The sequence below is a fragment of the Gorilla gorilla genome, chromosome 17, assembly GCF_029281585.2.
Source record: "Gorilla gorilla gorilla isolate KB3781 chromosome 17, NHGRI_mGorGor1-v2.1_pri, whole genome shotgun sequence".
NCBI classification, from domain to species: Eukaryota; Metazoa; Chordata; class Mammalia; order Primates; family Hominidae; genus Gorilla; species Gorilla gorilla.
The window spans coordinates 92,805,153-92,832,224 of record NC_073241.2 but is presented as its reverse complement, the minus strand read 5'-3'; the positions used below and the strand labels follow the sequence as shown (position 1 = coordinate 92,832,224).

Genomic DNA, 27,072 nt, shown 5'->3' with positions numbered 1-27,072 from the left:
AAAAAAAAAAAAGGTCTATCTGTGTGAAGGCTACATATGACAAGTACTGGCGGCTTCCTGATCCAGCAACATTAGCAATTTATTGTATCTAGAAAATGAATCTCTGGATGCAGAGTTTACAGAAATCGGCATCCACAGAAAACTCAGGGAGGACTTAACATGGGCTATGCCACTTAAGGAGAACAGAATTTGCCAAAGAAAATGATATTTCGAGTTTTGTTGTGCCTGATGATGTAAATAAAGGGATGGTCAGCATTCAATTCATCCTTGTGCTGCAGGATCCGTGCTCCTGGCACCTCTATAGAATCCCCACCATCTTCAGTTATTTCTAAGCACACTTTGTGGATAACATTTGATAGGGCCACTCCCTCGGTCTCTGACATTCCAGAGAAATCAGATGTGTCTTCACTGAAGATATGTTTCAGCCCTAGATTTTCCAGACAAGCCTTGGGATCAATCATCTTTTCCACCTTAAATTTTGGAATGGAGAGTTTGACCTTTGCATTGGCCATGGTGCTGGGATTAGTCCACTGTGACAGTGACTCTGAGTTGAGTTGTTTTTCAATCTGAAGGACAAAAATGAAAAGAAATTATTTTTATTTATTTCCAACTGTAAAAGACCTGGCTCGATTGAAAACATAAGGTGTTATGATAAGCCCAGTTTCAAAGCAGTCTGGGTGGAACATCAAAGATGGCCCAGAAGTTTTTGGTATGTGACTCAGGAGACCCAGCAGCCACCCAGCAGCCACCCAGCTGTGTCCTCCTCCTCCCCAGCCTATAACAGTGTTCCATGTGCACTGAAATTTATGAGGACAGGGTTCTGTTTTTTCGTTTTAAGTTAGAGAGTAGTTTTTTGTTTGTTTGTTTGTTTGTTTGTTTGGGTTTTTTTTAGACAATCTTGTTCTGTCACCCAGGCTGGAGTGTAATAGTGTGATCGTCGCTCACTGCAACCTCCGCCTCCTGGGTTCAAGCAATTCTCGTGCCTCAGCCTCTCAAGTAGCTGGGATTACAGGCACACTCCACCATGCCCAGCTAAATTTTCTTTTGTATTTGTAGTAGAGACAGGGTTTCATCATGTTGGCCAAGCTGGTCTCAAACTCCTGGCTTAAGTGATGTGCCAGCCTCAGCCTCCCAAAGTGCTGGGATCAAAGGTGTGAGCCACTGCACCCAACCTTAAGTTAGAGAGTAGATTTATAGAAACAAATGCCTGGATTATGATGTTGCATACACAATAGTGAAATGAATATAAAATTAGAAAGCTTTTTACACGTATTTCTTGAGTGCTTATTGTAATTTCTCTACGAGGAAATCCAGAATATTCATGTACTAGGAATGGCATCAGATTTAGAAAATTAAATTAAAGCTAAAGTTACTTTTTTTTTTTAATGGGAATTTGAACTAACTCTGAGCCATGCCCTAGGGTCATAGGTAGTGAATGCATCCATTTTAGCTGGTTTAAAAAATGAGAGAGATGCAGCTGGGCGCAGTGGCTCATGCCTGCAATCCCAGCACTTTGGGAAGCCGAGGTGGGTGGATCACGAGGTCAGGAGATCGAGACCATCCTGGCTAACACAGTGAAACCCCGTCTCTACTAAAAATACAAAAAATTAGCCAAGTGTGGTGGCAGGCACCTGTAGTCCCAGCTACTCAGGAGGCTGAGGAAGGAGAATGGCGTGAACCCGGGAGGCAGAGCTTGCAGTGAGCCGAGATCATGCCACTACACTCCAGCCTGGGGGACAGAGCGAGACTCCATCTCAAAAAAAAAAAAAATCATTTCCAAAACTCAAAAGGTCATTTTCTTTAGTTCTATACTTTAAGAAGAAAATAATTGAAAGCCAAAATTGACAAATGGGATCTAATTAAACTAAAGAGCTTCTGCACAGCAAAAGAAACTACCATCAGAGTGAACAGGCAACCTACAGAATGGGAGAAAATTTTTGCAATCTACTCATCTGACAAAGGGCTAATATCCAGAATCTACAAAGAACTCAAACAAATTTACAAGAAAAAATCAAACAACCCCATCAACAAGTGGGCAAAGGATATGAACAGACACTTCTCAAAATAAGACATTTATGCAGCCAACAGACACATGAAAAAATGCTCATCACCACTGGCCATCAGAGAAATGCAAATCAAAACCACAATGAGATACCATCTCACACCAGTTAGAATGGCGATCATTAAAAAGTCAGGAAACAACAGGTGCTGGAAAGGATGTGGAGAAATAGGAACACTTTTACACTGTTGGTGGGACTGTAAACTAGTTCAACCATTGTGGAAGTCAGTGTGGCGATTCCTCAAGGATCTAGAACTAGAAATACCATTTAACCCAGCCATCCCATTACTGGGTATATACTCAAAGGATTATAAATCATGCTGCTATAAAGACACATGCACACGTATGTTTATTGGAACACTATTCACAATAGCAAAGACTTGGAACCAACCCAAATGTCCAATAATGATAGACTGGATTAAGAAAATGTGGCCCATATACACCATGGAATACTATGCAGCCATAAAAAATGATGAGTTCATGTCCTTTGTAGGGACACGGATGAAGCTGGAAACCATCATTCTCAGCAAACTATCACAAGGACAACAAACCAAACACCGCATGTTCTCACTCATAGGTGGGAATTGAACAATGACAACACTTGGAAACAGGAAGGGGAACACCACACACTGGGGCCTGTTGTGGGGTGGGGGGAGGGGGGAGGGATAGCATTGGGAGATATACCTAATATAAATGACAAGTTAATGGGTGCAGCACACCAACATGGCACATGTATACACATGTAACAAACCTGCACATTGTGCACATGTACCCTAAAACTTAATGTATAATTAAAAAAAAGAAAAATAAATTATTGAAATAAAAAAAGAAGAAGAAGAAGAAAATAATTGATGCTTATTGGAGGGTGTTTTAAGAACGAAAGGTAAAATCCAAGACAGCTGGATAATGGCTGAAAGATCAAAGCATAAAATGGAAAGAAAAAAAAACAGAGAGAATAATGCACCAAAGAAGAAGGACAGGAATTATAATTCAGTTAATAAAGTGATGGCTAAAACATAATGGCAACCAAAGGAGCAAGCTGGAGACTGGATGGTCCCCTGGAAAGTCAGCAAATCACTGAGGCCCATGTGGATATATAGCAAGTGATCCAGGCCTTCAAAGAGCCCCTTCTTCCTTCCTGGCCAAGGGTTGAGGCCAGGCGGGGTGGAGCTAGAATGGAAGCCAGGGAGGGACTAAAGGGAGAACAGGCCTCAGCCAGCTAAGCAGAGGTGAGGGAGCAGAGAGGAAGCTAAAACTCCATTCACCTGCAGAGAAAACTGCTACTCTTATTTAAACTTTGTGCCTTAAAAGTCTATATAAATAAAATAATATAATAACCCTTATCATATAAAATAAAATACTTATATATAATGTGTACTACAAAATAGTATCTGCATAATTCAAAATTTTGAAGCATATATGTGTACGTATTAAAATCTCATAAATGTACAACACAAAGAGTGAACCGTAACGTAAATTGTGAAGGCCAGGTGTGGTGGCTCATGCCTGTAATCCTAGCACTTCAGGAGGCTGAGGCTGAGGATTGCTTGAGGCCAGGATTTCAAGACCAGCCTGGACAACACAGTGAGATCCCACCTTTACAAAAAAAAAAAAAAGCCAGGCATAGTGCTGTGTGCCTTTAGTCCCAGCTACTTGGGAGGCTGAGGCAGGAGGATCACTTGAGCCCAGGAGTTTGAGGTTAGAGTGAGCTACCATCATGCCACTGCACTCCAGCCTGGGCAATGGAGCAAGACCCTGTCTCTAAAACAATAATAATAATAATAGTAATATGTCAGTATTGGCTCATCAATTGTAACAAACATACCACACTAATGCAAGATGCTAATAACAGGTGAAACTGTAGGCCTGGGACGGGAAGGGGAGTATATGGGAACTCCTTGTACTTTCTGCTTATTTTTCTGTAAGCATAGATCTACTCTAAAAATAACATCTACTAATTTTAAAAAAAAAAGAAAGAGCAAGAGAGAGGATGCTTGATATCAGGTCACATGATAGTGGACCTGGCAGTGCATAGCAACGTAGTGCCTTAACTGCCTAGGAGATGAGGCAGGCACTCTAGCCTTCAGTTAAGAACCTGGCTCCAACTACCTGGGCCCAAATCCTGATCCTGCACACACCCTTGACTAATTATGTGACCAGTTACCCACCCCTCTGTGCCTCAGCTCCCTCACTGGTAAACAAGAGTGTGGTAACAGTCTCTAACTCATCAGCCTGCTGTAAGAATTAAATAAGATAATGCACGTAAGCAACTTAGCACAGTCCCTACAACACTGTAAGTGCCAAATAAATGTTGGCTGTTGTTAGTATTAAGGAGGAAAGGCCCCAGAAAGAACCATGGGCCCTTGGAGGTGACTGAGCCAGTGGCAATAAGGGAGGGCTACCGGCCCAGCTCTCACGGCCCACACAGCCCTGTTGGCACAACTCTTTGCCAAGGCAGGGGGTGCCTTTGTGGAGAGCACCTGCCTTCTCCTTACCTTCTCCAAGCCTGTGGACTCATCCTCCACATCCTTGGGTAGCAGGATGAACATGCTGAGATGCTTATTTTGAAAAGGAAGCTCTATGATCTTACAGTTGATACTGTCAATGTTTCCCATACAGAACGTGGCCTCCATGTTCATCATCTGCACTGGTTTGGTGTCTGTCTGTAAAAGGGAAAATTTAGACTGCTTACTTTTCAATTTACACATGCATAAATATATATACACACACACACACACATATATACCCACATGTATATATACAGACACACATACATATATACCTACACCTATATATATACAGACACACATACATATATACATACACCTATATATACACATATACATATATATGTATACATACATATCACACATATATACATACATATACATATACACACACCTATATATACACACACTTATATATACATACTATATATATATACCCCATACATATACACACACATGCACATATATACACATATATATGCAAACACATAAATATATATGTACATATATATACACAAATTTGTTCTTGACACAGTGTCAGATTATTGTGGCTTATAATTCATCATCCACTCAGATCCAGACTGTATTGCACCCAAACCAGAGACTGTCCTGTGAAGAGTTTGTGTTCCTTTGAAAAGTTGTTCATATACTTTATAATCTACATGTTACACATTACATGAAGTATATATAATACTGTATTTGCATAGATCAAACCTTAAAAATAAGACTGTATGGCTGTAAATATAGGCAACGTTTGTTATTCTTTACAGATGCCTATGAGATCTTTAAACTATTCCTGGTGGAGCTGACTTGAAAGTAAATTCTACCGCAAACCCACATAACCATTTATATGGCTTTTCCTAATAAAATGCCTAATTTCAAAAACTGGCTGGGACGGTGCCTCGTGCCTGTAATCCTGCACCTTGGGAGACCACTTGAGGTCAGGAGTTCAAGACCAGCCTGGCCAACATGGTGAAACCTTGTCTCTACTAAAAAATACAAAAGTCAGCCAGGCATGGTGGCACACGCCTGTAATCTCAGCTACTTGGGAAACTGAGGGAGGAGAATTGCTTGAGCCTGGGAGCCAGAAGTTGGTGTGAGCCAAGATCGTACCACTGCACTCACTCCAGCCTGGGCAACAGAGCGAGACTCCATCTCAAAACAAAACAGAACAATAACAACAACAAACTTAGCACATAGCAGAACAAAACAATATTTGTTGTGACCTCTCTGTTTGTCTTTGGTTTGAATTGCCCACTCCCCACTGTACTGCCACCTACTCAGATCTGAGCTAATTAACAAAGTCTGAATTGAAGATAAGAACCTTGGTTTTTAGTCCCAAATGTGACATAAACAGATTCTGTGGCCTTGAGCAAATCACTCAATCTCTCCAGGCCTCAGTATTCTTGTCAGTAGAATGAAGAAATTGTAAATTCAGAATAATGGTTACCACTGGGGAGGAAGAAAGAGGAACAGGACAGTGGAGTGAGCAGTGAAGGGATACATACAAAGCAATGCAACTGTTGTTGTATTTTTTCTTTAAAATATCTGAAATAATTAAGGCAAAATATTAAGTTCAAAAAGATGATTGATCGGTATATGGGTGTTCGTTTTATTATTCTCTATCATTTTCTGAATGCTTGGAGTATTGCATAATTTTAAAAAAGGAAAATGTCCTTTAAAATTATCTCTAAGTCTTTTTAAAATTATCTCTAAGTCCCTTTGAGCTCCACTGTATGCTCTGCTCTTTTTTTTTTTTTTTTTTTTTTCCAGAAACGTTGTGTTCAATGGTAAAGCTTAGCACAGCCCAGCACCAAGAATGGTGTGCAGCCGCAGCAGCAGGGACAGGCAGGTGACCCCCACAGAGCTTCACATGGCGAAGAGGATAAGGAAGGCGACCATCAAACAGAAGAGCCCCATGGCCTCAGACAGGGCAAAGCCCAGAATGGCATAGGAGAAGAGTTGCTGCTTAAGAGATGGGCTCCTGGCATAGCCAATGATCAAGCTGCCAAACACTATTCCAATGCCAGCCCCTGAACCAACCACACCAACTGTGTCTGCCTCAGCACCAATAAACTTGGCTGCGGTGTCAATGTCCCAGGAGACAACCTGGTCTAGAACTCCTGTCTGGCCACCTAAAGTGGGGAGCTGCTGTAGGAAGGCTGTTTAGATGAATTCTCTGGGCTATTCAAGAAGGAGGCAGACACAGGCCGGATTAGACCCCTAGTACAACAGCGGATCAGAGCTGGAGAAATAAGTAATGCCCCGGTGGTCTGCATTTTCTCAGTCTCCCAACTTCAGCCCTTGGTCTCGCCCTGCTCTTCTTAAAGGGAGCCCATGGAAGGGTCTGATCGTTCAGGTCTTTATCTCCAAGCACTACCCAGGCCTTTTCTTCTCTTTGCTCCTATTAACACCTGGCCTCCTGTCTCTGCTCCAGAGATGACTGATTTCCTGAAGGAAAATTAATTCACGCTAAGTTGTAAAAGACTGACAGTAATGTTGTATAACCTATTGACATATACCTCCCATGGGATATTTGCCTGTTAACTAAATCTCTTTGGGGAGAAATTTCAAGCTTCATATCAAGCCTGCAAGGATAATACTCCAGTAAACTTGCATCTGGTATCTTCAAATACTAAGCTGAACCTTCCCCAGAACCTCTCTCCAGCAGAGCTAAACCTAATTTATTTTACTTTTGTATATACCTCTATTTTAACACTTGCTACAGTGTTAGAAATATTATCTAGTGATTGTCTTTCCACTTCCCACCCCAACTAGAATACAGTCAAGGCAGAAACTAAGTCTCATTTTCTACCCCAGCTTGTAGTTGCTCACTGAATATTTGGCTGATAAATAATGGAAGACTTCAACTCTATGTGTAACCAAAAACAGAATTATAGGAAAACATACTAGTTTGGAGGTTAACAGATAATTCTTCCCTTTATTTCTCCTAAAGAGGATATTGTCTTAAAATATATTCCTCCTAAAGAAATTTGTCTAAAAATCTCCAACAGGTTAGACTGCTCATAGTTTCTGAATGTGCACATAGTTGTGGCCTTCAAAAACTGTCATCAGTTTCACTTATCGGCACTGACTATGGGTACTTTATTTTCTGAAACACTTGTTGAGACATATCTTCTGAAAAGAGGACCAAATAAAGACTATCTACCCCAGAAAATATAATACAACATATATACTAATATAGATATATATGGATAGATATCTTTATCAGAATAAGTACTATACTAAACTTTTAATGATATAACTTCACCAATTTAGTCTAACCCTTACCGGAGACACCACGGGGCATGAGAAAAGGTTTAGTAATGTCACTCAAAAAGTTCTAGGGTGGACAAAGCAATTCAAAGAAAACAAAGGAGAAGTAATAGCATCTGCATTCAAAAGAAGGGTGTAGCCTCATGCAGCTGTGAATAGCATTTTATTGCTTTATAAAGTGAAACACTGAGAGATCAATGACATTTCAAACTCTTATTAATTCTGTTCATAAAGCCTGAGTTTCCAGGATCTTATATAACCTAGCTTTATGATTTAATAGCAAGAATAAAGGAATAGCACACATTCTTCCTCCCTTCTCAAAAAACACACTTTAATACTTTCTTAATGAAAAAAGTACGACCCTTAATGTGGTTGACACAAAAGTCCACATTCTACTCATTGACTATTGCAACATTTTCATGGTGTTCCTTCCAGGCTGGCTCTGGGGTCTTGAAGAGAGGCACCATTGGCAACCTGTTTCAGATTTCACTTAAACAGAGTTAGGAACCCTTTGCCAGCCCTTGCTAGAGAAGAGAGCCAATCACTGATCAAAGGAGCCAGAGGGGTCACTCCATGACAGTGAAGGCTGTGTGGATGCCGTCAGGGCCAGTGGGGCCAACACCCCTCCCTAACTCACAGTAGAGGCTGGGTAAAGTCACATTCCACTTGCACTCCAGGTAAAAGACAACAGTGAGAAGGTCAAAAAGCCATGCTTAAAACTCAAGGACCTGTGTGTGCAAAACACAAGAGTGTGAAGAGCCTAAGGTATGTCTCTAGAATCTCAGACAGACCTCTTGTGTGCAAGGTCAATCCCGTCTCTGCAGTCAGCTTTGAGAAGACCACTGCAGTTGGGAAGCTAAACTCAGGAAGTTAGGAGGACCTCCTACCCATCCCTCAGCACCCATGGATATTTTGAGTTGGTAAGGAGCAGTAACAGTCATCATTGTCTTCTCCCAGTGAAAATGCCCAATGGGTCTTGCATAGGAAACCATGGTAGTCCCAAAGGCCAGTCAGGTTTTGTCTGCTATTGATTGTTTAAGCAAACTGACCCTTAGGGACTGATCATTCATTCAGCAAATTTGCTGAGCACCTACTGATGTGTTAGGGACTTGGCCAGAAATTGTAGACACTGAGGTGAATAAGGCATTGTCCCTACCTTAAAAATCCCATGCACTAGTAGGGGATCTATGTAAGTAAACAGATTTCACTGTGGAAAAGCAAATTCTGGCAGTGGACAGGGGAGAGTATGAATAAAAATTCCATGGGAACAAAGAAAGAAAGAGTAATGGAAGCCATCCGGCTAACCCAGGCGTAGATTGTATCTTGCAGGGCTTTTCTTCATAGATGCTAGCATTAAGAAGCTGCTACTATATTTGGCAAAAACAAGATATTGATGCTAGGTACTCTAAGTACTGGGAGAAGCATGAAAACTAGAACTGATGCGTAGGAGCTACAGGTAACTAAGCTACCTTCAAGTATCGTAATAACTGAAGTGCTGCTTCCAGTCTAACACAAGTCAGATCCCACCCACGGAGACCACATCACATCATCATATAGATCTCTGGGTTTTCCAATAAAATGGGTCAAATTTCCAGTCTCAGTTCCTTGGTCTCATTTACAAAAGAGGTACTTCACCCATTTCTTTTTTTTTATTTTTATTTTTTGAGATGGAGTCTCACTTTGTCACCCAGGCTGGAGTGCAGTGGCACAATCTCAGCTCACTGCAACCTCTGCCTCCTGGGTTCAAGCCATTCTCCTGTCTCATCCTCCTGAGCAGCTGGGATTACAGGCACATGCCACCATGCCCAGCTAATTTTTGTATTTTTAGTAGAGATGGGGTTTTACCATGTTGGTCAGGCTGGTCTCAAACTCCTGACCTCGTGATCTGCCTGCCTCGACTTCCCAAAGTGCTGGGATTACAGGCATGAGCCACTGTGCCCACCCTCTATTAATTATTTAACATATTTACTTCAACAGTATCAATGAGACCGGCCTGCAAAACACGCCCTTAATTCTTCCCATAATGACTTCCAGTGATGTCAATGAGTAAGCTATACTTTGTTTTTTCACAGCCAACAAGTGCCTGAAAGCATCTGGTTTTGTTGTTGGTTTGTTTGTTTTTCTTGAGGTGGAGTTTCACTCTTGTTGCCCAAGCTGGAGTGCAGTGGTGCAGTCTCGGCTGACTGCAACCTCTGCCTCCCAGGGTCTGATTCTCCTGCCTCAGCCTCCCATGTAGCTGAGATTACAGGCACCCACGACCATGCCCAGCTAATTTTTGTATTTTTAGTAGAGACAGGGTTTCACCATGTCGGCCAGGCTGGTCTCCAACTCCTGACCTCAGGTGATCTGCCCTCCTCGGCCTCCCAAAGTCATGGGATTACAGGCGTGAGCCACCACGCCCAGCCATCAAAGCATCTTATAAATTATAAATTAAAATCCCAGAACAATACACTTCGCTATCAACCGATAAGGAAATGAGATGTTAGAGAAGTTAATCAATCAGGAACAAGATTCCTAGATGTCAAGGTTTCATGATAATCCAAAGTCCTCTGATAACAGAGTTTGGTCTTTTCCTTTTCTGCTGAAGTTCTGAGATGTTTGTAGCTATTTTTCAGCCGGTGACTTAGCTTTCCTCGCTGGGTTACAAATTCTGTAAAATTTCACTCAGCTCAGATCCTTGAAGACATTATGGAAAAGAGGAGGGAGGGCCTCTGGATTCTGGCTCTTTTTGTACCACTTACCTTCCAGCTGTTCATCTCCGGAAAGGCACTTTGCCGGCCGTGCCCTCAGGTTCCTCATTGGAATGGATTTATGCCCCACTCTGTCCCCATCATTTTTCACATCTATAATTGGGCTCCTTTTACTGCTACATGCTGCCCCACATACCTTGTTGACTCTGAAAGGACATTCTTTTGTTTCTGATTCAGGAAATTTCTTCATCCACTTGCCAACAAAGTAGGCAGCATTAACCACAAGGATTTTGGTCTGGTCGTTCACACTGTTGTCAGCTAAAATGTTCTCAAAGTGGCCTGCAACAATTTTAGGAAAACACAAGTAGCAGAATTATTCTTCCAAACTACATCTGAAATTCACATGCATATTCACTGAGTATTTACCACTTCATGGAGTTACACCATGTAAGGCCTGATAGTTCCAACCATCAAATTTCAAAAGGACTCTTTTCTCTCCTTCTACCTTGACACAACCAGATCTACCAAAGAGGTCAGCAGAGGAGAATGAAGGAGCGGGGAAGAAAGGAAGAGAAATAAGAAGGAAAGCACAGCTGCCATTCTGAATGCCTATTCTGTGTCAGGCAGTATACAAGCTATTCGATACACATGATATATATTTCTTCCTACTTTATGAATGAGGAAGCTGAGACTCAGTGATGATAAGTCACTTTCAAGGATGATATATAAATAAGGGTGGATTCAGGATTCAAAGCCAGCTCTTTCTGACTCCAAAGCCTGTGCTCTTGAATGAAAATACGTAATCACCTTCTTTATGGCAGAATTTCACATATATTATCTCAGTCTTTTCACAATGGTCCTATAAGGCAAAGATCATTATCTCCATTTTACAGTGCAGTAAACTGAGGCTCAGAGAGGCCAAGGAGCTGTTCTAGTTTCCTCAGCTGGAAAGCATGTCTGAAGGTTGTCCCCTTCACCCCACAGCTCTCCATCCACTCTCTCAATTGCACTCCTTGCGGGCAGGCTGATTGCCTCAAGGTCAACTGTAATCACCATAGGGCTCAATCACAATTGCAGTTATTATAAAGCTAAATCCCAATAGCCAAAACAATTCAAGGGGAGTGATCCCTTAATAAAAAGAACTCCTCACATTTGAATAGCCCACAGGTTTTTTATAAAGGGTTTTCATTTACCTAATCTCCAATTTTCAGACCAATGTTCGGGGCCCACTTCACAGGCCTGTGACCCCTGTGTGAAGGACCCTGCACTTGGTTTAATGTTCAGCTGTCACTACCTCAAAATTCTTAATAAATGTTTAAACAAGAGGCCCAGCATTTTTACTTTTGCCCTGGACCATGCAAATTATGTAACTGGTCCTGCCAACGCTATATAATATGTTAAATATATATTAGTGTTATTGAAGAAACCTGAAGAACAAAGAAGTGTGGGAGCCGGTAAACGACAGAGCTTCAACTTCAATCCTGAGCCTCCCATTTCAAACTCAGAAGTCTTTTCATGGCTGGATGCGGTGGCTGACACCTGAAATCCCAGCACTTTGGGAGGCTGAGGCGGGCAGATCACCTGAGGCCAGGAGTTTGAGACCAGCCTGGCCAACATGGTGAAACCCCATCTCTACTAAAAATACAAAGATTAGCTGGGCGTAGTGGCACGCACCTGTAGCCCCAGCTACTTGGGAGGCTGAGACAGGAGAATCCCTTGAACCTGGGAGGCGGAGGTTACAGTAAGCCAAGATCGTGCCGCTGCACTCCAGCCTGGGCGACAGAGCAACATTCTATCTCAAAAAAACAAAAAGAAAGAATGGCATTCACAGCAACCTAGGTGGAGCTGAAGACCATTTTTTTTTTTTTTTTTTTTTTTTTTTTTTTTTTTTTGGGAGACGCAGTTTCTCTCTTCTCACCTGGGCTGGAGTGCAATGGCGCGATCTCAGCTCATTGCAACCTCCGCCTCCCAGGTTCAAGCGATTATCCTGCCTCAGCCTCCCAAGTAGCTGGGACTACAGGTGCGTGACACCATGCCCAGCTGATTTTTGTATTTTTAGTAGAGACGGGGTTTCACCATGTTGGCCAGACTGGTCCTGAGCTCCTGACCTCAGGTGATCCACCTGCCTTGGCCTCCCAAAGTGCTGGGGTTATGGCATGAGCCACCATGCCTGGTCTGAAGACCATTATTCTAAGTGAAGTAACTTAGGAATGGAAAACCAAACATTGTATGTTCTCACTTACAAGTGGGAGCTAAGCTATGAGGATGCAAAGGCATAATAATGACATAATGGACTTTGTGGGGTGGGGGAAGAGTGGAAGGAGGTGAGAGATAGAAGACTACACATTGCATACAGTGTACACTACTTGGGTGATGGGTACACCAAAATCTCAGAAGTAACCACTAAAGAGCTTATCCATGTAACCAAAAACCACCTGTTCCCCAAAACCTATTGAAATAAAACACAATATAATACAATTTTAAAAATTAAATCAGGTAATATGTGCCTCATTTTACACTTCAGTAAATTGAAGCTTTGTGTCCAAATATCAGTTAGTAAGTACCAGTGTCTGGGTTTGAACCTAGGTGCTGAATGACTCCAGAGACCCTGTTCTTTCCATGTTCTCATCCTGCAGTTACTGTCCTGTTAGAACTTCCTCAGTCAGTACAGAGAGAGAGCAGCTGGGGGCGCTAGTCATTCTCGCAGGAAGTGGGTCTCCCTTGTCCCGGAAGTGTATCCCTCCCTAGACAGCAGCTACTGCCTAGGCTTTATTCTTTCATGGCTAGATTCGGCCCGGCCTCCCAACGGGTTCCTCCAGATGCAATTATAAATATATCCACTGGGGAGGGGGACAAAGTCACTGATTTGCCCTCAAAATCATCGTAACCCTAACTCTTTTCCAGCAAGGAAGACGACTCACCGGCAATTTTAAGGGAGGGACGAGGAGTCCGACGAGGGAGACGCCTGGGGGAAGCACTGAGCCGGAGAAAGAACCTAGGAGCTTCTTGGACCCCGGGGCTATCAGAGGAACGACCAGCATGAGGCTGCGGCACCGAGGACAAGCTGACACTACGGTTTGGTTTGGTTTTCTTTTTTCTTTTTCTTTTTTTAAGACAGAGTCTCGCTCTGTCGCCCAGGCCGGAGTGCAGTGGCGCGATCTCTGCTCACTGCAAGCTCTGCCTCCCGGGTTCACGCCATTCTCCTGTCTCAGCCTCCCGAGTAGCTGGGACTACAGGTGCCCGCCACCACGCCCGGCTAATTTTTTGTATTTTTAGTAGAGACGGGGTTTCACCGTGTTAGCCAGGATGGTCTCGATCTCCTGACCTCGTGATCCGCCCGCCTCGGCCTCCCAAAGTGCTGGGATTACAGGCGTGAGCCACTGCGTCCAGCCGGTTTTTCTTTTACATATGTTGCCTATGTCCCTTTTTCCTTAACAAATTTGTAAAATTTGTCAGCTGAAAGGGGCCTCGGGGATCGTGAAGTTATAATCCAGTCCCTCTATTTCCAGACTGAAAAATGGCCTCATGATTGGCCCAAAGTCATACTTTGTTAGAGGCGCAGCTAGGATTCCACTAGGGCCTGTGACAGCTCGTCAGAGAGCAAGACAAAGTAAACTAACACTGAAGCATCAACAGTTTCTACCAAGTGATGAGATGATACAAGAATTGCCCAGAAATCCAAGTTGTTTACAGGCTTGAAGGGAAAGAATTTAGCTTGTGTAGTAAAAATATCCAGAGAATCCTCCAGATGTTTTTTTTATCCTTGGAGCCAACATTTATGAGATGGAAGGCCCTGTTTACTTGGTGATTGATAGCAGAACAATTAAAGGGTACTTGCCATCTGTGAGATCCTTAATGGAGTTGTTGATCTGACCTTTCGTTTCTTCCAATTTATCTTTGAAGTCAACAGTTTCCAATTCCTTTGCATAGGGTCTCTTCGTAGAGCTGATGAACTCCTGAAAAACATGCAGTTCATAAAATCAGAGTCTGTAGTCAAGCTATTGCATTGTTATTCTCTTCTAACAAAAGGATTATTAAATATCAACTGCTATATGTACACTTTCAAAATTGGTAACACTATATGAATTGAAACCATGTAGAAGTCAGTAAATTTCTTTGTATTGAGTGTTTCATTTTTTCAATTATAAGACATTTCAATTATTAAATGCATCTATCGACTTAATATCAGCTTTGGGGAAAACAAAAGAGACACTATGTTAAATATGCCCAATTCTCTTATGGGTTGTAATTTCAGGAACATGAAAATGTTGTATGTCTACAGATACATATATATTAGAATATAGGAAATGTATAGAAAAGAGAATTATGAGCAGAAAACTCTTGTCTTTGCTGAACTAAATAAATATCCTGTAGACCCTTGCTACTCAAACTGTGGTCCGAGGTGGTGTACAGCATCACCTGAGACCTTGTTAGAAATGAAGAATCTCAGACCCCACCCCAGACATACTGAATCAGAATGCATTTTAACAAAATTTCCAGGTGTGCCATCTGCAAATTAAGGTTGGAAACACAATGCAGGAGAGAACATAGCAGGAGTTCTTATTCTAATGCTTATTTAAAATGTGCAACCCTAAACCCTATTCCCACCTTGACAATCAGAACTACCTGGGTTCAATCAGAACTACCTGGGTGTTAAAAGGGCCTGAAGAACTTGCCCTTTTAACACCCAGATAGTTCTTATGCAAGAGATCCTCCACAGAGCACAGTTGTTTGGACCTTTAACTAGTAAATTTGCAGATGCTGTGCACCTAGCAGGAGCAATGGAAAGCAGTCTTTTAAAACATCTTTTGTAATGAGCCGAGATCATGCCATTGCACCCCAGCCTGGGCAACAGAGAAAGACTCCATCTCAAAGGAAAAAAACAAAACAAAACTTTACAACTCCTAGTCTGGTTAAGATCATTCCAGATGTTGCATGGAAGTTCGACGAAACTAAATATAACTTGATTCAGTGTCATGTCAGTTCACTTCCAAGCACAGGGCTTCTTGAATTTCTTCAGAGCAGCTTCAGCCTTAGCCAATTAACTTAGCTTCAGTTAATTGCACATCAACCTTGGGACTCACTGTCACCATTGACTGACAGAACCAATCTTACCTGAAAACATTAGAAAGCCTCAGCCAGATGAAGGAGGGCCTCCATTGTCCTCACTGCCAGCAATAAAAATGTGTTAATTGTCTCTTTAATGATCATTTAGGGAGCTTCTAGAAATGTTGTATGCTCAGGCTTCAACTCACATCTCAGTTTTTTTTTTAATTCTTCAGATGATTGTTGGAAGAAAAATGGTTGTGTATATGTATCTTTAAGCAACAAAAAATATACTCACAATATCTAGTAACCCATGTCCTCAAAAGATCTTAACCACAAAAATACCTACTGCAGAAAGTTGCAAAATCATGGTAAAATATTTAAAAGCTGGTAGTCTAGCTTTTCCATTTGGAAACCTTGAAATTCTGACCATCCAAACAGGAACTAAATCAACTCTGTGTTACTGAAGTACAGAGGGAAACTTCATGTAGTCTAGAATATTGTCTGTGTGTTTCAAATACAGATTTTTAAATATTACAACAATGGGTACCGTAGTGGTGTTTGTATGATTCCTTAGAGCAATGGCTAAACTTATATAACCAGAGCTGCCTGTGGAGATCCCCATCTGACCAGCCCAGCCAACAAAACTAATTTGTGACTGATGAAAATTGTGAATTCATAGTTATTATTTTTCTTACTGATTTTGAGAAACATCAGAAGAACTGTGTGTGCATAAAAAATGAGGTGGAGAGCTTAAAACATTGTCCCAGGCCATATGCCCTGCTCTTTAAGGAGAAAGAAGTTTAAATCATTAGCTGTCTTACACTCTGTAAGACTGCTCATTGTCTATGGAGCTACATTTATTAGAGAGTTAATTACTCTGTTCTCCATTCTCTCAGAGGAAGGTAAAAGAACAGGTAAGATTTATTTGAGAGGGAAAAGGAAAGCCCATAAGCTTCTCTGTATTTTGAGTTAGAAGATGTGACTGCAATTGATTCCCACTATACTCAACCTCTCCACTAGGATTTATTTATTTAAAGCCTCAAATCACAAGTGAACATCTAGAAATGAATTTCACTGAAAAAAAGTTGTAGGTCTAACAGCATGAAAATGCCACTCCTGGTAAAAAGTTAAGTCTTGCCACTTGCTTTAAACAACTTACTGTAGAAAGATTCAGAGATTTGTCTACGTAGAGCCGCTTGATTAGTTTCAGTGAGTAAAAGGAACTAAGTTTGTTTACATCCGATGTTACTGTTTGAAATCCAAAGGGTACATCTTTGACATTTTCAAAATGAAGAACCTGTTAAGAGAAAAATCCATTACCCAAAAAGCATTGCCTCTGAATAGTGCTGTACTGAAGTGGACACGTGATAATGACCAACATCCTTGGGCATACAGAATCCTCCTGCCTAGTTCCCGTAAAGTAAGGCTCCTCAACCTCAGCGCTATTGACATTCAGGCTGGATGAGTCTTTGTGGGGCTGTCCTGGGCACTGCAGGATGCTTAGCAGCATCCCTGACCTACTAGATGCCAGTGGCATCCTCCCCCTATTTGTGAGAACCCAAAATGTCTCCAGACGTTGCCAGATTATCCCAGAGTGGGAAGGGGAGGACAAATTGTCCCCATTGAGAAACACTACCATAAAGGTACTCTTCCAAATCAACCATCGAGAACATTTGTCCTTTCTTTAAAGTGATGCCCTTAATACTCACACAGAAGGATTTCCAAACTTGGAGAACGATGAAGCTGGGTTATAATTTCTATCCAATTCAGAGACCAGAGAGAGAGATTAAACAAGAGACACCATCATCAGGCAGGAATCAGATTTCAGGACAAGTGCCTCTAGCCAGAGTCTGTCTAGTCCCTCTGGGTGCTTTAGCAAATGCCAGGTAAATAGATGTGTCATTTCTGATGGGCAGCTACAATAAATGGTGGGCTGCCCTGGGCTGGCTAGAGTCAGTGGCCCTGCCTGTGAATCCCAGCCTTCACCACCTCTTCTCCAACTCTTCAGAGAATCTTCTCCAACTCTTCAGAGCCTCCTTTCCTCTCCGTAAAATGGGCTGAAAATACCTGCTTTCCTGAGTTGTTATGAGGATTACTTATATGTAGAACACGTAAAATATTATACGGATTCAAACTGTTAATTATTCTTGTAATAATATTGTAAGCCATTTAAAACCAGGACACTATCATTTGGAGGGCTTAAATCATTGTATTTTGTTCCTTTTTTTTTTTTTGTTCCAACCAATAGTCCAGCATCTTTTCTGCCTTGCAACACCACAACATGTAATGTCAGCATAAGATGACACCCTCCTCGCTCCATAACTCATAATGGCCATGCTGTGATTCCACAACCCAGATAACAAATGCTGCCAAACCGGCGCATTGTCCCAATGAATTATATAGCCTCAGCATTGCAGGGTCAAATGCTGGTCCCAGACAGTGCATAACTCCCATGCCTAAAGATGGATGAAGGAGACCAGAAAATTTAAGAGCCCAGGTAACTACTGCTGGGGAACCAGTTGCATATACTGAGAAGATCTTGAGGAATTACTGAGGAACAGACCCACTACCCGGAAGTTCTCTTTCGCTGACCTTTCTCTAATGGTAGATGAGAAATGAGGAATGGGAGATTGGGTAGGGAGAGTGGAGTTGCGCAGTTCAGAGATGGGCTTGATAAGAAGATACATTTCCTCTTCGCAGGAGTGAAGCTGCTTCAAGTCCCAAGTGTAAATTCTTCATCCTTACCTAAATAACTCTTATGGGCCATACTTTCTGGACACATATGAGTACAAGAAGGTGTTGCCTTTTTAAATGCTTATGAACTAATAGAAAAGAAATTCTATTGAACCTAGAATGATTAGCATAAGAGTAATAATGAAATAGAATTAGAAGAACATTCACCTATTATCTAAAAGTACATGAGGACTTAAAACGGAACAATCAGGAAAATTGTCTCATTTGAAGGTCTAAGAACTTTACAAAGCTAGATAATCAACCATAGCCAGAAAGAAACCCTAAAACGATACAGATGCTCCTTGATTTATGATGAGGTTACATCTCAATAAAACCATTGTAAATTAAAAATATTATAAGTCAGAATGAAAAAGCTGTGATTACCCAGCAGATCTCCAGGTTCTCCATCACAGCCTGGTGCCTGTCCCAAATGTGAGTTGCATTACCTACAAGCAAGCTTTCACATTTAAAAATAGATTAAGATGCCTGTAATCCCAGCACTTTGGGAGGCCGAGGCAGGCGGATCACCTGAAGTCAGGAGTTCGAGACCAGCCTGGCCACATGGTGAAACCCTGTCTCTACTAAAAATACAAAAATTAGCCAGGCGTTGTGGCACGCACCTGTCATCCCAGCTACTCGGAAGGCTGAGGCACAACAATCGCTTGAACCTGGAGGCTGCAGTGAGCCAACATCGCACCACTGCACTCCAGCCTGGGTGACAGAGTGGGACCCTGTCTCACAAAAAAAAAAAAAAAAAAAAAAGATTAAGAGAGTCCTGGAATGGCACAATTCTGAATCTTGACCAATTCTGGCCACAAAGTCTACATTCCTTTTTTCCATAGGCACTGCCTATGGGTTCTAATAACTGTATTCCCACTTAAAGTAGAAACAAGGTTTTGGGGCTTACCTGTCCAATTTCATTTGCAGTGTCACCTTTAGCACCCACTTGAGCAAGTGACAGAGAGGTGGAGAGACAGATTGGAGAGAAGAGGACATTGCCCAGTGGCTCCTTTTCACATAGTTGTTTGAACAGATCAACGGCAAAAGCCGAATTTGCTAGTTGCAGGGCATCCATTGCGGGCCTGGAAGTAAGGACAAGGGAGCGGTTAGTTTCTAAAGCATCTTTAACGTCTTCTCAACTGCATTCTGCCAACACTATGAGAATTCTATTTAAACAAAGTAATTGATCTCAGAAGAAACAAGGAACTTTCTGTAAATTCAAAAGTAAGATCAGTTGTGAAGAAACTTCCAGGCAAATGTCCGAAGGCACGTGAGGTCCTCTGTGTGTCCAGCTCTGCCTAGACTCTGCAGTCTTGGGCCTGCTCAGCCACAGTGGCCATTGTCAGGAGCCCAGTGGTCACACCTCTTCTCCAGCATATGTCAGAAAAGTTGACAGCACTAATCAACATCAGTTGGTTTTATTTATCACATATTGTTTCCATTAGGATTTCAGTTAAACTACAAAGTTAAAACTTCTATAAAACAAAAACAGTCGAATTGCAGCAGTTTTGCATTGTTCAGTTTAATATTTAGTAAGTGTAATGGGTTGAATTGTGTCCCCCAAAAAGATATGTTAAGTCCTAATCCCCATTACCTGTGAATGTGACCTTACGTGGAAACAGAGTATGTCCTATTTCTTAACTAATATATAATTAGTTAAGATGAAGTTACATTGGAGTTAGGTGAGCCCTAATCCGATATGACTGGTGTCCTTAAAGGAATAAGAGGAGAGACACAGAAACAGACATACACCGAGGGAAGATGTGAAGACACAAATGTCTTCACCTGTGTGAAGGGCATGCCGTATGGCAATGGAGGCAGAGATTGGAGGGATGCTTCCACAAGCCAAAGAACGCTAAGAACTGCTGGCAACACCAGAAACCAAGAGAAAGTCATGGAACATTCTCCCCTGGAGCCTTTTGAGACAGCATGACCCTGCCGACATCGTCATTTCAAAGTACTGGCCTCCAAGCCTGTGGGTGAATAAAGCTTCTGTTGCTTTAAGCTGCCTGGTTTGTGGTGCTTTGTGAGAAGTGCTAGAAAACCCTTAAAGTAACTAATGCCTCTGCAGGACACCCAGCACATAACAATACTTAATAAACAGCAGCGGTTATTGTTTGCGTTTATAATACGCATCTGTGTGTAAGACACTACCCAGAGTGTTACAAGGATCAGTGGACCTCCTCCTTCTCTAAGCTCATAGTCTCTTTGGGCAGATATGCAGACAAATAACTAGAATACAGAGCTGCCCAAGACATGTGAGTGGTATAATAAGTAATAAGGGAGTTAAAGAAAAGAGGGAACAGTTTCAAAATATGTAGCCTGGTAACGTGGATATAGCAGCAACTAGGCATCTTGTCACATCTCAGAGCTCTTTAATTCTAACACAGCAACTTCCAAAGTGTTGTGTCTTGACTCCTGGCAGTCCCTAACACCCTTTCAGGAGGTCCATGAGGTTAAAACTATTCTCATAATAATACTAAGACATTATCATTCTCAATCTCTAATAGACAGCGGAGTTTTCCAGAGGCTATATGACATCCCTTCTATTAAGCCAAATATTAAGGAGATTTGCAAAAATGAAAAACAATATCACTCTTCTCATTACATTTTTTCACTTTAGAAAATGTTTTTTAATATATATAATTCATATTAGTATTTAATTATTATATTATTTTAATAAATTAGTAAATGAACATTTCAAAATGTGTCTGATTTTAATTTCTAGTTTGGTAAATAGTGATAGATATAATCTACATTTTTTTTAAAGAAACAGTTCTTTGGGGTCCTCGGTAATTTTTAAGAGTGTAACAGGGTCCTCAGATTTAAGAAGCTTCACTGTTCTAATAAAGGTCTACCTACCTATTTAGTCTAGTAGTTACTGATCGACTCCGAAGACAATTAGGTAAATTCAGGCAGTCAGGGCTTCCCTTTCTGGGAGCAGAGCTGAACTACATGAACTCCTGAGGCTCTGCCTAAGCCAGGACAGCATGTTTCTAAGGGAAATGAATTGATATTACTACCCCGGGGTGAGCAGTACAGGGATTAAACTCGAAGTGTTCCCCCAAAGCCTCAGGCACACACACACAGACACAAGGGCCGAATGTGACATTGAAGGTCTTCAGGTAGGACATGCACCCTGGCATCAGAAAGTAAGCTCCACTGCTTAAGATAGAGGATTCCCTTTGGCCAGTACCCAAACGTGTGTCAAGAGTCAAAGGCATGATGAATAGGATTGCAATTTGCACCTTATACCTGGACACAAATTCAGAATGCAAAGACGAAAATAAGATGGAGGAGAGGACTCCTGGTCTTTAAACATTTCTTCAGAATTCTCCCTTTTATGGGATATGTGGCTTGTGTGTAGGATGGACTCAAATCGATTATATCTCAGAGTCTGAAAAAGCGAGTTCGTTATCCAAAAATAATGTTTTGTTGACTCTGTTCATGCTCACTGGTCATTTCCACGGGCTTCCTCTTTCTCCACATGTCCCTGATAAGTACAGGCATGCACTCAGGCCAGTTCCCATTGCAAATATACCACGAGGCCCCCTGAAGTCAGGTGGGCCTCTCACTTTTCTTTAAAGCCCACAACCTTACTCCTTCTCCCCTCAGGGCAGGGGCAAGGGCTGACAGGTGACATCACACCCCAGGGAAAGGTGACTGGCATTAGGTGTATACTGAGGTCAGCAGAGTATACTGAGGCAAAAATGAAAGCCTGTTGAGTGTTTCACCCAGTGTGCCCGCCACTGAGAAAATATAAAGAAACTCTTCACAAAAGGTTTGGGGAATCTGTGGACAGACTTTCAGAATAGGAAACCTGGCTTCCTTCCACAGCACATTTAATATTAGTAATGCCAAGTTCATCTACAAGTAAAACTCAACATGTACAAGAAGTAATGAGTTATTTCTTCACCAAATAAAGAAGCCTAAACCCAGATCCCTGAAAGCTTCTTAACACTTCCACCAGTTGAGAGCTAATCACACTGATAATTATATGAAAACACACAAACTGCTTTAACAAACACAAGTAGCTCCTCCCAGCACGTATTTATTATCCTCCAAGAGAAACTAGAATAATTTTGCATAGTCAATAACAAACTATACTTTCAGTGATTTCCTTTGTATAGAAAGATGGTGTTTAAGATCTTAATGTGCTGAGGGAGTTTGGCTGCAAACACCTACAAATGGATCTTAGAAGTGGATCAAACGGTGATGAGATGTTCATTTTACCATTTTATTTCACTAAAGCATTATTCATTCACTCGTCACAACATTTTGAGATACATTTAGTCTAAATGATTGTGGATACAAGATCATTGTGGCTTTTAGTGTAGTTAATTACACAATACAATTAATGCTGTGTTGCAGTTCAAGGCTTAGATCCAGGTCCCTGTTGGAGATGTAAATCGGTGCACATCTGACATCCTAACATCTCTGGGGCTTTCTCTCACCACTGGCAGACCTTCCCTTTGAGTGAGTCCCTTCCTTTGCATGCTAATCCTCAGTGCATGAACGCAAAGAGATCTGCCTTCCTGTTCCTATGCTGACTGGCTCCTTTCTCAGAAAATTCTCCTTCATGTCTGGGAAGGTCATACAGCCCTTAGTATCTGGGGTCCCAGCGGCAACAGCATTGTTTGATGCTGGCTAAAGGAAACAGAAAAGGTCTGTACATGGAAATGGTTGTAGTGGCAAAAAATCACCCACTAAGTAATCAATCAAATACTGCCCGGTAAATCTGATCAGTGGCTCTGTGATTAGTCCCAAGTGACCTAAAAACACTATAAAGTTGATCTGGTCTGAGGTAGCTCAAAAGATGACTTTGGCCACAGTTGCCACATGACTGTATTGCAAGACAATCAAAGCATTTAAACAAACCTCAGCAATGTTAACAATACATGACCTGGAAAAAATACAAACTTCCTACAGACCATTTTGCATGATCAAATGCTATAAAATTGTAAGTACCAGAGTAGAGATTAGCAATTCCTATATAATAAATTTAATGTGCCTAATGACTTCTGTTGAAAGTGCTAAAATTGCTACAAATTTTTTTTCATTCTATTGCCTTGTCACAAGGGTCTTCTTCCATTTCTGTGAAAACCCTGTAACCATTTTAACAAGGAGAACTTCGTTTATAGTTGCAATGTAGAAAACGCTACATCTTTCAGCACTTAAAAGTTCAAAAGGAACTTTATTTTAACCATAGGAAAGTGAGACGGAAGTTCAAGCAGTAATACAAATGCAGTTTTAAGAACTTATTTCCAAGTACCTTGCTTTCGCAATCTGTGCAAATTATAAACCTTGAAAGTGGGACAAGATCTTGGAGAGGATCTAGGCTGGCCACACCTCTTCATTTTACAGATGAGGAAAATGAGGCAGACAAAGATGAAGTGAGTCTCCCAGGCCACCCACGCAGGGAGTGAGAGTGGCAAAACCAGACCTAGAATTCATTGCTTCTAGCTCCCAGCCTGGCACTTCCCTGCCACACCTGATCACCTGCTTTCTTGTTAATTGCATCTTTGCTGGCATTTGTTCTCTCAGAAGTCTCTCAAGTTCCAAAAATCCTACATGTCCTGAAGTCTCCCCTTGAAGATATCAACATATCCTGCATGGTTTGTTCAATCGACACAAAACTTCTTCCCTATGATTTTCCTACTTGAAGAAGCCCTTGTTCCCTTTCTGCCACTTATGTTGTAAACTCTTGGTATGATGTTGCTTTCATCTAGTAAGTATTAACTGAGTACCTAATGTGTGTCAGGGTAGGCATTAAGAAAAGGTGAAAACGACATAGCCCCTGCCTCCAAGGAGCTGTCAGTTAGTGGTATGATGAATGTTTTAAGTGTTTTGATGAGCACACAAGTCACTATGGGATCCCCAGGAGTGACAGACCCCCCCCCATACTAGAAACCTCAGTGACACCTCCTCAGAGACAGTGACAACTGAGTAAGTCACATTAAAGGTGAGTCCTACAGGATAAGTAGGAGTCAGCCTTGCAAAAATGCGGGACAGGGAGAACTGACTCAATCCAGAGAGGCCCCAGTGAATGGAGACGCATGTACTGGGCTGGGGGTAGGGCTGTGCTCACTTCTCTAGACTTATAGCTTGTCACTGGTCTTTGTATGAAGATTTCCTAAGTTTTTTATGCATCTGAGCCAATGGTCCTCAAATTTTTTGTCTTTAGACCATTTAGGTGAGAAAAAAGTCCTGTGGGTAGGATATATATATCCCACTTTGCCTGGGACAATCCTGGTTTATGTCTGTTGTCTTGACATTAATAACAGTGCCCCGTTTACTCTCAAACATATCCTGATTTGAACAATATATGTTCATTTTACTTATAGACCATCAACCACACTCTTCAACCACACATCACGGGTGTGCATATTTAAACAGAGCTATGAGCATAGTTTTTTCATCCCTTAAAACCTTAACTTTTGGCTGGGTACAGTGGCTCACACCTGTAATCCCAGCACTTTGGGAGGCCAAGGCGGGCAGATCACTTGAGGTCAGGAGTTCGAGACCAGCCTGGCCAACATGCTGAAACCCTGTGTCTACTAAAAGTATAGAAATTAGCTGGGCGTGGTGGCACGTGCCTGTCATCCCAGCTACTTGGGAGGCTGAGACAGAAAAATCACTTGAACCTGGGAGGCTGAGGTTGCAGTGAGCCAAGATCGTGCCACTGCACTCCATCCTGGGTGACAGAGCAAGACTCCATCTCAAGAAAAAAAAGAAAAAAAAACTACGTTTTTACTGTGTCAGAGTATTGTAGATATCATTTAGCCTGGCCTGCCTCATTTTAAAGATGGAAAGACATGGTGAAAAACATCTCTCAAGTATTTGGTAAAACCAGTCCTTAGGGAATGCCATGAGAAACCTTGCCTATTATAATATCAGTAATGGAATGCCAAAAAACACAACCTCTGTTGTCCACATTCTAAGTCTTTGAGGAGCAAAGGATGTGCAGGATTAAGAAAACAGGATATTTTGAAGTTTCTGCAATGTGAAAGACTATGAGGACTAAATAAAGTGATTAAGTGAATCAATGTATATGAAAAGTGCTTTGTGGGCAAGAAAGTACAATACAGCTATTAGTAATTGCTTTAATTTCCCATGGCAGGGGGGCGTCTGCTTTGCTCTGAAGCATCATAGCTGCTCCTGTCTCTTTAGAAGCCTGATCTTGACCACTGACCCAGCCCACTGTTGCCAAGCAGTAAACTTACAGCCAGACTCAGCCACACCAGAATGGCCCAAATCGCTGAGACTGCATAGCCCCAAAGTCAATCCGCAACCCAGAGGGATTGAAGTGGCACAATTCAAGGCGTTAGGAAGCAAAGATATAAACCTGCTGACTCATTTCCTTTGGAGACTCCTTTCCTCAGACAGGCTTCATCTCCACCCATGAAGGAACTCATCGAACACTTACACTAACTGGTAGGGACTGAGGTTTGGAACCCATTATCGAAAACCTCCCGGGAGATGTAGGGGATGAAAAAGATGGTAACAGAACCCATGGTGTTGTGGAAACATCCCGAGCTGCAAGTTTGAAGGCCTGATTCGATCTCAGCGGTGCTACTTACAAGCTGTGTGGCTTTGGACAGCAGATCACCTCTGTGAGCTCTGCTCCTCATCTACAGAATGAGGGGGCTGGGCTGAAATATGTCTAAGAGCCCCCAGCTCTGAGGATCTGGTTACGAGTCTCTGGAATAGCCTGGCATGTTGGTTTTTTGTATGATATGCTTAAATGAAGCCATAAGAAAAAGTGTACAGCATATGAGTAAGAAACTACAAGCAGCTATTATAATTTATAAGTCCAAGAATACGCACCTGAAATGTGTAACTTGTTTAAAGTTATGCTGAAACCCAGAAAACTGAAGGGAGAATAATTTCCGCTTAGAAGAATGCAGTTGCAAGTAGATGAACAGCGATCTGATGCTTAAAAATGCCAAAAAGAAGGGCAGTCCATATGCCTAAATCTCAGCCTTACAACGTCAGCCAGGGAGAAGAGCCAGCCAGACACACCAATACTTCTCAACTTTCCCCAGTTTGCGGGTACCACACCCTTTCTGAAACTAGCATTGCAAAATTCATTCTGAGTTCCAAGGTAGGCATGAAAATGTCCTCAGAAGTATTTTCTCCTCCGTGAATCACGGTTGCACCCCTCTACCACCAAAACCTCCGAGCCATGTGACTTCTTCATATTCTTACCTTGTATGGTTAAGTGATTTTACTCCCTCTGCGGTGTTCCTGGTGCTCAAAGGGTTGGGAGCTGGAAATACTGCCAACATGGGGGATGAGAGGCGACAGTACTCAGCCCAACAGCCCGTCTTTGAAAACAGCCCCAAAATGGACCTAAGTCCATTTTGTTCACCATATCAAATCAGCTCAAATAACGATATTTATGAATTTCCCTGAAAAAGGAAGTCACCAGCCCTGCTACCCCACCTTGCTTACCTGGAGTCACAGTTATCCTGGAAAATGCGTGGAAAAGGAACAGGCAAGCGAGGAGCACAAAGACCTGGATGTGGAGGCGACCGTGTCTGGGCAGAAGCAGCGGTGGCTCACCTGGGCAGCACCGCCACGCCCACTGCCAGCCCAGCTCCACGCCCCGCCCCGCCCCGCCCCGCCTCGGCGGCACTCCTCTCCTACTCAAGCCTCTTGGCAGCTTGTCCACAATTGAAAGAAATGATTCAGGCTGAAGTTGCTGTTGTCTGCACAGCTTCCAAAAGGCCTCCAACATGTTCGGGCAGGAAGGGGC

General features: G+C 42.2%; 2 protein-coding genes across 2 annotated transcripts; both read right to left on the bottom strand.

Moving 5' to 3' along the window:
* SERPINB5 (serpin family B member 5) lies at positions 1-27,072 on the bottom strand. Its single transcript, XM_019014308.4, has 7 exons — positions 26,769-27,072; positions 19,222-19,396; positions 16,741-16,878; positions 14,371-14,488; positions 10,729-10,871; positions 4,555-4,722; positions 1-566 (listed from the first exon to the last, which is right to left on the bottom strand). Exons 2-7 carry the CDS (start codon positions 19,387-19,389, stop codon positions 174-176), a joined length of 1,128 nt encoding a protein of 375 aa, XP_018869853.1. The 5' UTR covers positions 19,390-19,396; positions 26,769-27,072; the 3' UTR covers positions 1-173.
* LOC101138209 (ATP synthase F(0) complex subunit C1, mitochondrial-like) lies at positions 6,436-6,845 on the bottom strand. The gene is given in 2 exon segments (XM_063699352.1): positions 6,436-6,677; positions 6,680-6,845. Coding segments are annotated over 2 exon segments (408 nt in total).